The sequence below is a fragment of the Dunckerocampus dactyliophorus genome, chromosome 3 (assembly GCF_027744805.1).
Source record: "Dunckerocampus dactyliophorus isolate RoL2022-P2 chromosome 3, RoL_Ddac_1.1, whole genome shotgun sequence".
Taxonomy (NCBI): Eukaryota; Metazoa; Chordata; class Actinopteri; order Syngnathiformes; family Syngnathidae; genus Dunckerocampus; species Dunckerocampus dactyliophorus.
This window is the reverse complement of record NC_072821.1, coordinates 25201864-25218736: the sequence shown is the minus strand read 5'-3', so window position 1 is coordinate 25218736 and position 16873 is coordinate 25201864. Positions and strand designations below refer to the sequence as shown.

The window sequence follows — 16873 nt, the reverse complement described above, 5'->3', positions numbered from 1 at the left end:
CTCCTGATTATGATGTGGTGGACTGCACATGCGTGTCTGCGCTACTTATTTGGAACACAAGACAAACAACTTAATTGCTCAAGCTGAGATTTATTGTATTTATTGGAAGAAAAACATGTAAAAATCATCAATTTAAACTGTTTTTTTTTTGTTAAAAGTCCATGTGGTCCTCTCTAGTAGTCACATAATATAACTATAATTACAGTCTCTGGAAGGATGTGGCCCCTATGGTTAAATATCTCAAAATACACCAAAAATAATTTAGTCAAATGTTTGGTCACACATCCAACTTAGTTCCATCCTAAGAGTAGATGGGAGATATCCTTTCAAGAGGGAGGTTGCTTGAGTTTGGTCACAGAGGGATGGAGCAGTTTTCTGGTGCTTTCAAACGGCGTTTAGATGGCAGCTGGCAACAAAGCTGAGCACTGACTCCTTATACAAATGTGCCATTGCAGCAGGACAGGCCTCGATGTCCATTATTGGCCATTTTTAACACTAAGCATTTTCTCCTGAAAAGTTAAGAAAAGCAGAATGAGGAAACTGACAAGGAAAGCACACAGAAACATCACGAGTCAGGCCTTACTTTAATCATGGTTTCTAGCTTAACAGCATCCGCAGCAAACTTGCGGATACCGTCGGACAGTTTCTCGACTGCCATGCGGTCCTCGTTGTGCTGCCAGCGGAAATCTTTCTCGTCCAGGTGAAGCTTTTGTTGGTCGCACTCCTTGGCTGCAGATAGAAAAAGTCAATGTGGAACTTGGCCACTCGTTGTCAAACAATACTTAAAACACCAGTAATACTTAAATGAGCAAAAATGGTTGTCAATTCAAAAACTGATCAATAACTTTGAACATTCTCAGTCACCTCTGCTGACAAATTATATACAAATATCCCACCAACTTTTGTTTTGTCATACCATGAGAAGACCCTGAGAATGTTGAGCATATTCTAATAAAACAGTGCAAGCGAAGACGAGATTCTGTTCAGCTTTATATGTGATCACTGCACATAGTCGTACCAGTTTCCACTTTGAGCATCTTTGTGACAGTGCTGTGGTCCTGGCTGAGTTCTGCTAGCAGGCCAGGTGAGATGGTGAGCAGGTCACAGCCTGCAAGAGCTTTGACTTGTCCAGTGTTTCGGAAAGAGGCACCCATCACCACAGTGCTGTAGCCAAACTTCTTGTAGTAGTTGTAAATCTTCGTCACACTCAGTACGCCTAGTTAAAAAAGAGGGGGGTGGGAATGAGGATGTTTCGGAAAAGAAAATGTAAAGACATTGACTACAACGTCACCATGAAACAACTGGTTCTACAAAGCAACCAAACTTGACTAGCAGCTGCATTCATATTAGCACATCCTACTTAAACGTTCAAACAGCAGCAACCCTTGAACGTTTTGGTTCATGCATGATTTCATATTGTGGAAGTACTTACAATCATCTTAACTGTGTAAACATCTTGCCTTTGTTCAAAGGCCCATCCTAAGTCACATTTGGAGCCCACAGGATCTTTTCATCGCATGGTACCAGCTTGTGGGTTTGGCAACTTTTTTTGCTCATCACTGATTATACTTTCATTAAATGTACACTGCCATAAGGTCCACTAAGACTCCCTGCTGACTGTGAGAATACTGTTCATTACTGCTATCCAGGTTCATGTCTATCAAATTGTACTTAAATACATTTTGTGATCCCAAAATGGCAGCACAGCATGCTTTTCACAGTAAAACTAAGGTAATAAGAGACATCTCCACAAGGATTGGAATTGGCAATTGATTAAAAAGACAAACCTCTTAGACACGATTATCACAATGGAATACCAGAAATAAACACCGAAATATCACGCTTTGAACCCTGCGGCTTATACAGTGATGCGACTACTTTATGGCAAGAAAGAACGACAGTTCCCATGATGCTTAGAGTGCAGCTTCAATAAGGTGTCAATTGGACACGTGAAGTGGACGCTAATGTCAAGTTTTGAAGTCTTATGGGGCGATCGGATAAATGTTAAGTAAGTTTGATCAAATGTAGAATTACTACAGCTTCTGTCTGGACTGACTGGACAGTGGGAGCTGTTGAATTCCGACGGAAAAAAAGCATCTCACGTCTCATCACAGCTCCTGAGTGACGCTAGGAACATCAAGCGGAGGTAGAATTGCAAGGTTTATAGTGTGTCAAAAAATGTACTATCACCAATGCGTTTTGAAAGGCTGGACTACTACGTGATGAAGAGGACAGTTCAAGCTAAAGGGCTAATTTGCCATGAGACAAAAGTGACAGAGCAGTAACGAACAAGAAAGAGACTGAAAGTGTGTGACGAAGGAATTATGAGGCTGTTTAATTGTGACGCTGAAGACGAAAACTTTAGGGATTTTAGTTCCCAGGAGGAGGATGAAAACAGCAATGAATGACTTTTCTGGTAGTTTACTGTTTAACTAGCCATGTTACACGCACTGTTTGGAAAATAAGCATCAATTTAGTCAAAAGTAACAAAAAAAAAAAATCTGTCTAACATCTGTGTAATAAATATCCCATGTTACGACGTGGACACCTGCGGCCTACATATGAACAAATCTTTTCTTCCTCTTGAAATTTAGACTAGGCTAAATTTAGGCTACTAACCAACCATCTACACACACTGTTCGGCACTGTTTAACTCGTCATATTACACGCACTGTTTGGAAAAACACAATTCAAATCTTTGTGCAAGATCTTTCTGTGTACTAAATATCCCATGTTATTACGTGGACACCTGCGGTCAAAAAGTCAAAAAGAAAAAAAAAATTTACAAACAATTACTAAAATCAGTCTCAAATACTCAAGGAGATTTATGAACATTTTATTGTAAACCAGAATAAAATACTAAAATGAGACAGGATACAAAAGAAACAAAAATACATGATACAATGGTTTGCTGCCTATTTGTGATTCGCTGCTCGGCATAGTCGGGGATATTTTTGGCCCAAAAAATTAAGTAATTAATTAGTGGGAAAACCCTCCCATTCACGCTTCACACAGTATAGCATGTTGATCCTAATACAGTATACAACATACATAACGTATAAAACATACGTGACGACCGAAATGTAAGGTGACGTCAAAGATGGCGGTGCCCTGTGTGGCTAAAGCAGCACTCGTTCTAGCACTCGCTAAACCAGCCTCACAACTTGCAGCGAGGTGATATATGATCGTAAGTCGTTACTAGAGGCGATTCGTGTGGATTACTGTAGACGTGACATTGGAGGAACGCCTGTATTAATTTGGACTGCTAGCCAAGACGACCCTGCAGCCTGTGGAGTAGCGGACCTGCGTATCACCGCTAGTCGCGTTTGATGTGGCGCCACAGGAGACAGAAGTGTGATGGTCACAGTAGCCTGACAACCAGGCTAAAAAAGGTTTCTCTTCTCTTGTCTAGCAATCATTTTAAATTAGCATTCATTAGTGGCGAGTACCTGTACATTTTACAATTGAAAATGCAATCAAGTGTGTGACATCTCACAAGGCTTATAGTGTCAAATATATATAGTAGGGATGCTCTGATCCACACACTATGATGACTCAAAAGGCGGCCACTGTACCGTGGTGCTTATGAAGTCCGGAGTATAACTCCAGCAGAAATAATGTGTAGTGACCCTACGTAAATCTTACGTAATGCGTGCAGCGCCACAGGCGTACAAGTCATATGCGCCGACGTATCCTATACATCAATACATAGAAATACAGACACAGTAAAGTATATAAAACAAAACATAAAATGCCATGCTGTTCTCTTGAAGGTGAATAAAGTATCTATACATACATCTAACTCTGACTACCGAAAAATAAACAGCCGGATGCTCCTTCTCCTTCTTGTTTATGGCGATCGCAACCAATGTTTAGGTGAATACCGCCGCCTACTGTACTTGAATGTAGATGTGTTGTGCACGTTTGCAGTGACAACCCGGTAGTGAGAAGCTTCCATCATAGAACATACACAAAGAAATGAAATTGATGCCGCTTTCAAGTTAAAGGCAATGGATTTTAGGATAAGCGGCATAGAAGATGGATGGATTGGTGGCAATGGATTTGGCTGAGTGTTAGCTGCAGTTTGACTGATCACACCGTGAGGCTCCAAAAGTCACCATACTCTGTCAAGTGTTGATCTTCAAATGCTGTATTAGTAAGCTGTAAGTAATGTGCTACCCCCGCAAAATAGCTTTCGTGGCGTGTGTGTGCAGTTAGGTTCCACACGGCGGACATGATTGCTTTTGTTTTGAAAGAAAGTGGGAGGACGACCCTGCCCAAGACGTTAATTCGGGCAAGACACAGTCGCTGCAATAGTGCTAGCCACGGGTGATTGGCTTTGAAAGGCATTTATCGGCATATGCCGATCACTTGACTTTTTACGGAAATTGACTGATACTGATCCGTGGCCGAACTATCGGAGCATCCCAAGTATATAGTGCCAAAATTAGCCATTTTTATGGATACGTCCATTATTCACAAATTAAAAACATGTTCAAAAGAATAAAAAATAAAAAAGTTATCCTTTGGAAGTAAATTTAGAGAAAATCAAACAGTACCTGGGTCTTCGTGGGGCTCGTAGCTTTTACGGTCTGTGTTTTCCTTGTACCAGTCCAGGATGCGGCCAACGAACGGCGAGATGAGCGTTACCTTTGCTTCAGCACAGGCTACTGCTTGTGCAAAAGAGAACAGCAGGGTCATGTTGCAGTGAACGCCGTGCTTTTCTTCAAGCTCCCTGAAAATGACCACATCACACCATCAATACACATCTAAGTGGAAATTAAAAATAAAAAAAGAATGTCAGTTGACATACCAACACACTCATTGGACAATGTGTGTTACACTTCATCAGTGAAACAGAAACCACAGCGTAACCTACACACGCATATCATCATCCAACACTGATTTTAGTATAGCAACAGCTTGCTTATGCGCTAAGAAAGAAATTTAATAGCGCATAAGCAAACTGCTGCTTATGCAAAACTAGTTTCAATCTTCAATTCAATTTCTTCACACCACACAATCTGTCATTTGCACCACAATACAGTTCGATTCCAAACATGATAATCTAACAATAAAAATCTACGGTAGCTAAAAATGACATCTCTCACTCACTTGCCAGCTTGGATTCCCTCCCATGTGGATGACAGCTTGATGAGTACACGTTCCTTGCTGATGCCTGCTTCTTCATAGAGTGCAATGAGCTTCAAAGCCTTGGCCACCATTTCGTCTTTATCAAAAGACAGTCTGAGTAGCATGATTGAAAAAATTAGTAATTTGAGCTAATTATACATTCACCCATTTAGATTTTAATTGGAGAGCAAAACCACATTTACACACCTAGAGTTTGTAAAACAGTTTTACAGTGAGTTGAGGTGAATAAAGCATCTATTGTGATTGATTCAATGCCCTGAGAATACAATGACCTAGATGATTGAGAATATTCAAAAGGCATAAATTTCCATAAAATCGGGAAAATTTAGAATAGTCAGCTATATTAAATATTTCAATTAATATCTCTCATACAACTTCTTCCTGTCTTGTTCCATTTCTGGCCAGAACAGACACTAATTAATGAATATATGACTTTGATCAACAACTTAATGGATAATCAAGTGAACTATAATGGGCGCCACACATATTGGGAGGCGACGTCAACTACAGTCCATTCATCTTCAATGGAACCTGCGCGAGAGGGCAGTTATCGTAAGCCACCGTCCAGTCAAGCGACAAGTGAAAAATGAGTGTTAAATTTTGTGCTTGTGCAGGTCATCGTGCACACGTTGGCATGCAACGCGATCCCAGAAAGTTGAAAAAGGTTCATCTTTCAACGATTAAAGTGTGCTTGAATCTAGTACACAGAGTATTTAGCCTGTGTTTAGTTAGCAGGCTGATCGGCAAACTACACTTTATTACAAAAAGGAGGATAAGACATTGCGATACGGTGCAATGAATGCTATTAACTTGGGCAAAACATAATGTACAGAATCCAAAGCATTTATTTCGGAAGAAATGTAATGTGTTACAATACCAACCATCTTTAATAATCAAAACATGATCGTAACTAGCGATGTCCAGATCCCCTTCACTGTACCCAGATTACTTTGTCATTGTGTGGGGAGCTCACACACAGTGGCGGAGCTACGTGTTGGCCAATGGTGGCCGTGGCCACCCCACTGCCCATCTAGACATTTCAGGTATCAACTTATTGCCACCCCTATGTGAGTAATGGTCTCACCTTGGCCACCCCAATTTAAAATTTCTGCCTTCGCCACTGCTTGCATGGGAAGTGCTGCTCTAACCACTGGTTGTTTATATGAGAAAACATCAATAAATTACTATTATGCTGAAAAGAGTTTAAAAATAATAATAATAATAATAATTTCTAAATTACACCACAAATTGAGCTATGACCATGTCAAATGATCAGTCCTACCTTAAAGTATTTTGCACACCCATTTTTTCCAATTTTATCCTTTATTGGGACAGACTTTTTCGTTAAAAGGATCTTTTTTTGTATTCGGGAGCTGACTCAGAGATTTGTTACAAAAGCCAAACAATATTGTTGCTCATGCTGTGTAACAATTCTGCAATACTTTAGTTGCATTATTTTTAATGCTTTTAAAAGCTACATGTTATTTCATAACCAGTTCAACAAATTCAAGAAAATTTAGCTCCGCCCTCCCACAGTTGTACACGCTTCTGGAGCAGGGGATACACTTTCTATCGGGGATACCTATTTTGGCATGACGCCGGTACTAGCAAGAACACACAATCAAAACTGGCCGCTTTTCCTCCTCTGAAGCACTTTGATACCCCCAAATTTGACAACCAATCAAAACCGTGGGAGACTCGTAATTCGCTATGGATGTGAGCGAGTCGCTCACCGGTGTAGCTGGCCACAGCCACTCGTCCCCTCCCGTGTGCAGTATTTGCCATGTGATTGAGAGTTTCGCCAACCGCAGTCGCTTGTTGTCTCCCATGTGTGAAGCCCATAAGATACGTCACTTCATTCACTGATGGACAACGACTTTACAGGTTAATGATGAAAAGCCACTTTTGGTTACATTTAAATATGATACGGTATGCAAGTTATGACAAGCGCCACCTTTCATAATACACAGTCAACACTAAGGAGTACAGTTGGCGTGTGTAATAAAGACGTGTCATTTAACGAATGTGATCTCTCCTGTTGCATGCTATAAATCAGTGGTCCCCAACCCCCGGGCCGCGGCCCAGTACCAGGCCGTCGGTCATTTGGTACCGGGCCGCACAGAAAGAAAAAATAATTTCCATTATTTCATTTTTTTAATGTTTTACTTTGAAAAGTGGCCGGATTCTCTCTGTTACATCCGTCTCACTTGACGCATGTTGATTGTGCGTGTGCTAACTTTATCTCATGCCGCACAGATAGACTACTACTGTATTTTTACCATTTTTCTTTCACCTCATATTTGGTCTCAAATGCTGATACTATGTGGGAATGCATAAAGGTAAGTTTGGATGACTTATTGAGTGCTAATGTGCACATTTGTCTCAAGTGAATTCATGCTAGCACACTGCCTTTTACCACACACGTCAAACAGCGATGTAATAATCTCTCTGGAAAACTTGGCTGGAACTTGAACTGGTGGATGGTGGGTTGGCATTCATTTTGTGCTTTTAATTTGATGTTATTCATGTCTTAGTTTTACACAATAATAAGTAATAAGATAAATTAGATTGCTACAATGTACTGTATTGAGTAACTGCATGTTTGTAGTACAATATGGTATATAGTATGTATGCATGCTTGTAATTGTTTGTGTGAAATTGAATGTAAAATGTGGTTAACAGAGGAATATTAAAGGGTTATAGGTTTTGTAATGGGTGCATTCATTTATTCGCAGTTTATTTTTTAAACCCCTGCATGTACCGGGGATATAATGTACAGCACTATAAAAGTGATGGCAGGAGCAAATGGGCAGAAGCACGAATGTTCAGTTTGAGCACAGTCCAACGTGGGCCAGGAGAGGGAGAGGCAATTGTGTCCAAGTCTGGCACAATGGCCCACTGGAAGTATGCCTGTAGCTAGCTGTTATTAACTTGAAATGTTTTAACACCATAATAAGTTGCTTTGGACAGATTATGCATTTGGTACCCCCTCATTTTAATATTCACCAACCTGGCATCCACCTCTGTTGACACCCTGCCCGGGACCTTCATGAGGATCTCAAGGCCAAAGCTCACAAACAACTTGTCCATGATGTTTGCGATCTGCTCGTCTTCAGTTCTGGTCCGCAAAGAAGCAAATTTTCAAGTAAGAACACAGGCCCTTTGACATTCAAAAAAAGAACATTTGATAAATAGTTTGTGTCTTCAATGCTTGACACATCACGTCATTTTACTCCACTAGACACTTGTGTGAAATAATTTCAGGAGCTCTTTTGACATAGCTGAAAAAGTTTTGTGAAGTCAACAGCTAGCTTTGACTCAGGTCCCGTTAAAACCAAAACAAATTTCGACAAAACAAAAAAGAAATTCCCCTCATGATGTCTTTAAGAAATTGTGTTTAACAATGCCACCAAAATCATTTGTGAGTAAACTGAACTCCCTGTTTGTTCAATAAAAGATGACCCTTTTGTCTGACTAATCACTATTCATTCAAAATGCAGTTACATTCCAGGTAATGAATGCTTCTGCTTTTTTTAAGCTCAATTGTGCCCTCTAGAGGTTGAGACGTGAACACTTGATTTGAATTTAAGATCAACCTCATACCCGCCCTTGGCGATGCCGGATTTGATGGCCTGATCCAACAGGTTCTGGTAGGCTGGCATCTTGGTAGCAGCCAGAATCAAAGATGGGTTGGTGGTGGCATCCTGAGGCTTGTACTCATCAATGGCTGCAAGACAGTCAAGTTGAACAACATTAAATTCATTCATTAAGAATTGATCAACTGGCTGAAAGTGATTGTTAATGATTAACGGCATTGAAGCAACTGCGGCATTACAGCGTTCACTACTTGCCTGCAAGCCGCAGGAGCTGCTGATTCTCTCTCTGCTAATTGGCAATACAGGTGGTCCTTGAGTTACGTGGTTACAAACACACCTCCATATAAAAAACTCAGTTTTGGTCCGTAAACACTTGACTCACTCGAGAACTGGGTATAGCATGTGCAGTGAATGAATATGGGCTGCACGCTGCAAAGATGCAGGGTATGCCTCGTCTTACCGTAACCCTCTTTCACAGTTACACAGCGTGGACAACATTGCTTACAAATAGGGATGTAACGATTCGTCTTAATAACGATTCGATTAGTATCACAATTCGTGGTTGCCGATACCGGTTCAACCAGTGTGAAATAAATACCTGCATGACAGTGCAGGTAAAGTTTCCTAGATTCACGTTTTTTGTAAGGGAATCGGATATAAATGACTAATAATGCTGACACTCTTAATAAATGATCAATGAGTACAAAAATGAGTTAAAAAATACAATACAAAATCAGGATGACTGGAGGTTCATATAGCTTGTAGGGGCGTGTTTTGAACAGTTTTGGTTCTGCATGTTCAGTTCGGTCGACTTGCGTACCGTTTCGGTTATATTTTATGCTATTTTTCTCATTAAATTTATTACTAGAGTGATCCAAGCACAAGTCCTGGGCGTGTTTCTGCACGCACGCCTCTCAGTGTCAGACACTACTGACTGCGGGGGAGGAACGCTAGTAGCTCGCAGGCGTGACAAATGGCATCATAGAAAATGCAAGCGAGAAGCCTGAGCTGGAAGACCCTCCAATCTCACTACGGTCTCCTGTTTGGCAAGTGGATAAATCCAAAGTTGTGTGTTGACATTGTTCCACGGATATCGAATATGCTGCAGTTAACACATCTAACATGTCAGCGCACTTAAAACGGCATCATCCGCTAGTGAATGTTATATCTACAAGAAAGAAAACCAGCTTAGAGAAAACACCGATAACTTCAGCATATAAAAATCCTCTAGCAAGCAACTCTGACCGGGCCAAAGCAGTAACACATGGTATGGGAGTTTTTATAGCCACAAAATTAGGTCCATATTCAGTTGTTGAGAGCGTTGGCTTTAAGTATGGTCATGGAAAAAGAGATCAGACCCTTGTTTCTTCAGTTTCTTGTTCATTTTAATGTCTGATACAACTAAAAGGCACCTATGTTTGGACAAAAATAGCTCATAAGGCTTAGGTCAGGGAGATAAACCGTAAATTCACCATTACCGAAATTTACTGCGATAACCAAAGTAATTTGGCCCATGTCGGTAAATTCGGTGTTTTAATAAAAGAGAAAATAAACGTATTTTTCGTCTGTTTTGACTGTGTGTGCTGCTATGTCATGTTCATTCCCCTTTAAGACGAGGTAGTGTGTAGTCACGTGACTCCACCCATTCAGTCTGAACATGAAGGGAAACAGACTATGAGAGAAGGGCTGATGGTTCAAATGAAGAAACGTCAGATCCTGAGCATTATGGAACAAAAAAAAAATAAAAAAAATCAACTGAGCCGGAGGATCCGATTGGCTGTCCATCAAGACATAGGGTGGTCTTCGACCCAAATTAAGGCTATTGAATTAAGGTTACTGCAGCGCAATAACCATCAGACGGCATCTGCGGGAAAAATGTTTAAAAAAACAAAAAACAAATTCAAAGACCTCGTCTCCTTCAACGCCACAAAACTCCCCATTTAGACTTTGCCAGGGAGCATCAAACATGGGACATTGAAAGGTGGAAAAAAGTTTGATTCTCTGATGAGAAAAAAATGTAACCTTTACGGTCCAGATGGCTTCCAACGTTACTGGCATGACAAGGAGATCCCACTGAGAGTCCACCAGTCCACCAGATTGGAACACTGGAGCTTCAGGTGGTGCAGGGTCATCAAACGGCAGCTGCTTATGTGCAGATGTTGCAGCGGGCATCCCTCATGACTGAGGGCCCTCGTCTGTGTGGTAACAGCTGGGTTTTTCAACAGGACAACGCTGCAGTTCACAATGCTCGCTTAACCAAGGACTTCTTCAGGCAGAACAACATCACACTTTTGGACCATCCTGCATGTTCCCCTCATTAGAATCCCATAGAGAACATTTGGGGATGGATGGCAAGGGAAGTTTATAAAAATGGCCATCAGTTCCAGACAGTTGATGCCCTTTGTGAAGCCATCTTCACCACTTGGAGCAATGTTCCCACTGTGGGAACATTGCCCAAAGCAATTTTTGAAGTGATTAACAAGTACGGTGGAGCTACTCATTACTGAGTCCTACTGAGAAAATATTTTGTTCTGGTTTGGAGAGTTTTTTGTTATTTTTTTAGCGATGGTCTTAAACTTTTGATCAGCTGATAAACAGCCTATTTCAGTTGAATTGTTGTTTTCAATAAATTACTTTTTCAGAAGTGTTTTTTGTCTCACTCCCCCTTCTTGTTTTTGCATATTGTAGCTCTACTTAAAACCTCATTAAGATCCAAATGTGCAAAATGCAAATTCTAGCAATTTTTCAAGTGAATCAGATCTGTGTATATACACACATACATACGTCCTGAATGGAAACTTGAGAACCCAGATCGATGTAGTTGAATCATAGGAATATAAACTGATGTAGTGAATGAATCGTTATACCCCTACTTATTAATTAACTTTTTGCACTTAATTAGGTCTCCCAAGTGCGAGGCAGGCTCTTCTGGTGAAAATGTGCCAAGGAAAATAAAAGTGAAAATGAACATTATAAAAAGCTTTAGAGGAGAAACACCCACCAATATTGGCCGCACTTTTGGTTGACTGTGGCGACCAACATTAACAATAAATATATTATCTTTCAGCATGTTAAAGGTGCTCCTATGAAAACGATAATAATAGCTAAGCAGCACAGTGGTCTTATTGACTGAAAGACCAGAATCAATATTCCAGTGAGCCTTATGTTGATTCAGGAGAAGGCTATAAGATAGTCGCCGACTTGCTCCTCTCAATAAGCCACAGGGATAAAAAGGTAAGAAATTGTATTACTGTTAATTAAAATCTTGCATCTAATCTTTGCATTCCTGTATTTTATGTCGTCCGTGTGTTTCGCCTACAGTGTGACTGACTTTGCCGTTCATTTTAGATGCAAGTTCTGAATCACACAAAAACTCAACTTACATCACAATCTAGGAACGGAACTAGTTTGAAACCAGAGGACCACCTGTATAAAAAACATGACAGCTATGGCAGTGGTTCTCAAACTTTTTCCCGATACACCCCACTTTGGAGGAACACAAATTGTCATTGCCTCAATTTCTTACAAACCAGTTTCCAAAGTAGAAAATGGCACCATCTAGAGTACAACAGTTTCACAACTTTGTGAAAACAAGTTTTACAACATTTCCTTTTAAACCTGCTCAGGCAGTTTTTTTTTTCTTTTTAGCAGAAGTAGTTGCAACAACCGCAGACACTATATCTATACGTGATGCGTCATGCATCTGGAAATCACAAAAACTGCTGCACATTTACTTCTATAACATTGTTCTAATCCCTGAGGGGTAGTTGTGTTTTGGACTACTGTTTGAAAAAGAACAAAAGGGAACCACTACAAACAGCAAATCTGCATTAGGAAGTGATGAAATTATAAGTTTGCATTAAACAAAAGTCACAGAGGCTTAAACATCACTGAGAGATCTACATTGGTTCAAATCAAACCTACAGGCTGTGGTATTCTAGAACGGTCAAACAAACAAAACAGCATTTTTACATGCTGGCTTGGCCTTTCCCAGCTGACATACACGAGTGACCAGCCTTTTCATGGAGTGTTGTTGCGCGTCAGCTGTAGCTTGTGGCAGTTGAAACAGTGCTTGTCAACACTGACATCTCCAGAGAACAAGCCCCCCTCCCCGTTGTCTGCAAAGTACAGTTTCAGTCATTAGCCAGTATCCAACACATATTTTCACTGCAATACTTGGGGGTGTCTTAAGACAAGTTTTTGACTTACGTTACGATAGATACTGTATTGCAGCTTTGAGTATCTTCCGATGCCAATATTGATTTGATAAACACAAATCACACACTTATTTTGTAGTGTGGAACGTTAGAAAAGGATTGATTAGGTGATATTACTCTGAGAACAATAGTCCGCAACAGTAGGTATGAGAAAAACTCACCCACTTGCTTCTTTATGCATATGGGGTATGATTTTATCCGCAATGTAGCTGCAGCCAGGAATAATACACAATGGAAACTCGGTCAGCATCCGCCCCCCCCCCAAATGTTAATTTATCACTTTCATTTATATGCATTTCAAATAGTTTTCTGCATGTACAAATATAATTGTAAAACTATAAAACGTATTTTTGTTTTTAAATGATAACTTATGGGAAAATTTGATTTGATTAATGTCCATTTCGGTTAGAGTCGGACCTTCTGGAACAAATCAATGATGCTAACCAAGGTTCCACTGTAGCGAGGTTCAAGGTGTTCAAGAGTTTAAACCTGACATTACTCACTACCGACAGGGGCTTGCTCTCTGTTATAGCTAATGACTTTTTGCCGTCCCGTGAGAGTTTCCCCTGTGATGACGCTTCATATGCGCTATGAGATTGAATGTATTAAACTTCCCCAGTTCTGTGTCACTGTGGGAAGCTTGTGCATGATAGGTTTTGCACTCAACTGCAACGTCTTTTTACAGCCACACGGCTGACATCACTCTTGGTCTAGCACACTAGCAAACACGGTTGTTCTGATCACATCGGCTCTATATACTTACTGGGGCAGAGTCTGGAATTGACTGCTTGTATCGGAGTGCCAATTTCTGAGATTTGAGATGCTGGCCAATATATATGTATTTTTTTGCTAATATCCAACATCAATATTGGATCCGGACATTCCTAGCAATACTGTATGTCAGCCTCATTAGCCCTGGTAGGTCTGATAGCAAAGCGCCGATTTGACCGTTTTGCTATCTTACTCCATATCTTCAGCATTCCAGTGTTTCCCACGGGATTGCAATCCATTTGTGATGGCGGGCCAAAACAAAAATATCTCGATCGCCATCAAATGATTTGCCTTTCAGCATGTTTTGTTGCAGCAAAATGAATGATGTAGCACCGTAACACACATGCACATCTGACTAAGTCTTACATTTGTTATGCAGTCTCTTGATGGAGCATCGGACTATTTACACGTAAGAAACAAATGCAATGATTACACTATATGATAACCTTATGAAATCTTATGAAAGTTCCGCAATAAACTGTGGCACAAAATTGTATTCAACAACATTTGTTTCAAACTTTGCGAACAGCACATCTCCTACTTTCGCAAGTTAAGAAAGAAGCCGGTGTTGCTCCATACTTAACCAAATCCTTGCATTTCTCATAAATGAGAAGTGATGAAACAGGTACAACAGTAATTATAAGGGTGTAAAATGCCTAGCACTTGCATTTTCCCTTATTAAATCAACAACTGAGTGTATTGGTAAAGGGTCTTCTCTGAATATGCATGACATTTTGGAAGTGCTGCCTTCAAAACACTACACAAGTATTTAATTTTCACTTAAAACACGCAGAAGTCACTTATCGCACAACTTCTAAATTATTTTAATGAAGATGAGGTAGAGAAAATAGTGGACTCCCAACCTCTGGTCCAGTAATCGGCTAATCAACATTTCTCACGTGACATATTCTGCAACTGTGCAGTGTGTGTGTACGGTTCACATTTGTGTCAGTCAAAGCCAACATTATAATCACGATTTTTCATAAACTGGATCCTCAGTGTGAAAATGCAAAGCTTGCAACTATTTAGTATTGATGTGTGCTGTTTAACAGATTTGTGAATAAAACCTCCAGTGAATTTTGCCTTCTTGTACTCCAGGGTATGGTGGCCGATTGTGGAAAACAGCAATGTTCAAAGGCTCCAAAAATAGAAATGATCCAAAACCAAGTAACAAACACCATAAAGTATATGCAACGGTAAAATGCTGCAAACTTCTGGAATCACTAACACTGCAAAATAAAAAAACAAATGCAAACAAAAACTACTGCAAATACCCCAAAAAGAACTGCATGAGAGAAATACTGAAAGTTCCCAAAACAAAACTGACACAGTATGTTTGGGTACCAGGGAAGCCAGGCCTGAGGGAAGTTCGTCTTTAAAAGACATTAACGGAATGCCCAGAACTTAGGAAGCTACCTGTTGAAGTGGCGGAATGGAAAGGTACATTTTTCAAATCTTTTTTTTCATTTTCTAGTCCAACGCTTGGCTGTCATATTTTACAATATCACAGACTAACCAATTTACGTAACTAATGTTAACGTAGGTAGGTAGCCTGGCATACCTCTATTTTGTTTCATGAACATGCAACATTTCTCTCATGCGGTTCTTCTTAGGGGTTGCACGTTTTTTTTTGTGCATTTGCAGCATTTTTCCTTTGCATTTGTTTATTTTTTTATGTTGAAGCGTTTATGTGAGTTCATTATCGCTTGCACTGTTTGTTGGTTTTTGGTTTTGGCTCATTTCTGTGTTTGGATGTTGCACCTATCCGATTGTGTGGAAACTACAAGCTGTCTGGTTTCGTGCTCCAAAGCCATGCTTGGCTGCAAACTGTCAAGTCATCCTGAATTGCAAGCAGCTTGCAGGACAACCCAACTGAATTACTCCATGTTTTTTTTCATTAGGAACCACTGGTAGAAACAAATATAAGAGCAAACCAGGAAGTAAAAATTTCCCGTCTTCAACAAGTTGCACAACATTAAGGTTCAATCAAATGTAATGTCAAAATGATACATTGTGATAGTAACGTCTTGCACAGAGTGCTTTTAAATGTACCGACTATATAAACTTTAGCAAGCTGTTTAACAAAAGCGAACTACGCAGTTAACATACCTTTCTGAGTTAGATAACTTTGCACTTCACCAGATTAGTCGGATTACAGTTTTGTGAGCAACCGGTGCATAATGCCACTTCAAGAAGAAAGTAAGAAACATTGAAAATGTAATGTACACGGGCCTAGCGCTCGATGCTAGCATGCCTAGCTGCCTCACCCTGGTTTAATATTAACACTACGGTCATTCACATTAAGACTTCCTGCTCGCTTCATCTAGCATGCTAACCGGTTAGCATTCGCAGGCAGACGACGTGTGGATGTTACCGTTAAAGTCTCCCGTGTCCGCCACCACCACGGTGTGCTTCTTCAGCTGGTTGAGCGCTGACTCCATCTTTCGCCGCTTGTCTGGAGACACTCTGATCATGATGAGAAACGACCGAGAGCTTTTTATACACACACAACACGTGAGCACAGGCGGAATGCAATAGCATCGAGAGCGCGCAACACAAACCGGAAGCAAGCGCTGAGAACGCGCAATGCTGGAACCTGTTCTGACAGTTGAAAGGCCGCTTGGCCAAGATCCAGTAAGTATTGGTTTGAAGTAGTTAAAAGTTCTGTTTTCTAACATAAGTGTGTAATTCAGCCGAAGAAGAAAGGTGGAAATTAGGGACTTTTATGTGCAATGAAACACAAAAGTATTGTTTGTGTGTAAAGTAAAAACAGAAAAAGATATGGACTCTCCAAGCAGAAGTCCAACTCCTAAAGAACACAATGCAGAATTTGATTAGGACTGGGCAACAGTGGGCTCCTTCTGTTTCCAGAAGTCCCAGAGAAGATTAAGGAAGAGAAGAAGAGGTTGGTTTACCAGGCAACGGAACCTCCTGGAGCTCAGGCAGCAGCACTGAAGTAGCCATGTGGAAGACCAGGAGCAACATGGCTCAAATCAGAAGATCCAAATCCAGGTCAAAGTCCAGGGAACAAGAGCTGCCTGAAGCTGGAGAGCTGAAGAAATCCAGGTCCTTGGAGAGGGTCAGGTCCAAGGGAAACGACAGTTCCAGACGCCCAGACAGGTCCAGGTCTAGAGA

The 16873-nt window shown here is 40.6% G+C and overlaps 1 protein-coding gene across 1 annotated transcript; it reads right to left on the bottom strand.

Moving 5' to 3' along the window:
* Positions 1-84: 84 nt before the first annotated feature.
* On the bottom strand, positions 85-16293 carry taldo1 (transaldolase 1). The gene is made up of 8 exons (XM_054771984.1): positions 16113-16293; positions 8758-8881; positions 8165-8272; positions 5116-5247; positions 4560-4735; positions 1019-1216; positions 584-729; positions 85-509 (listed from the first exon to the last, which is right to left on the bottom strand). Exons 1-8 carry the CDS (start codon positions 16210-16212, stop codon positions 477-479), a joined length of 1017 nt encoding a protein of 338 aa, XP_054627959.1. The 5' UTR covers positions 16213-16293; the 3' UTR covers positions 85-476.
* Positions 16294-16873: the final 580 nt, after the last annotated feature.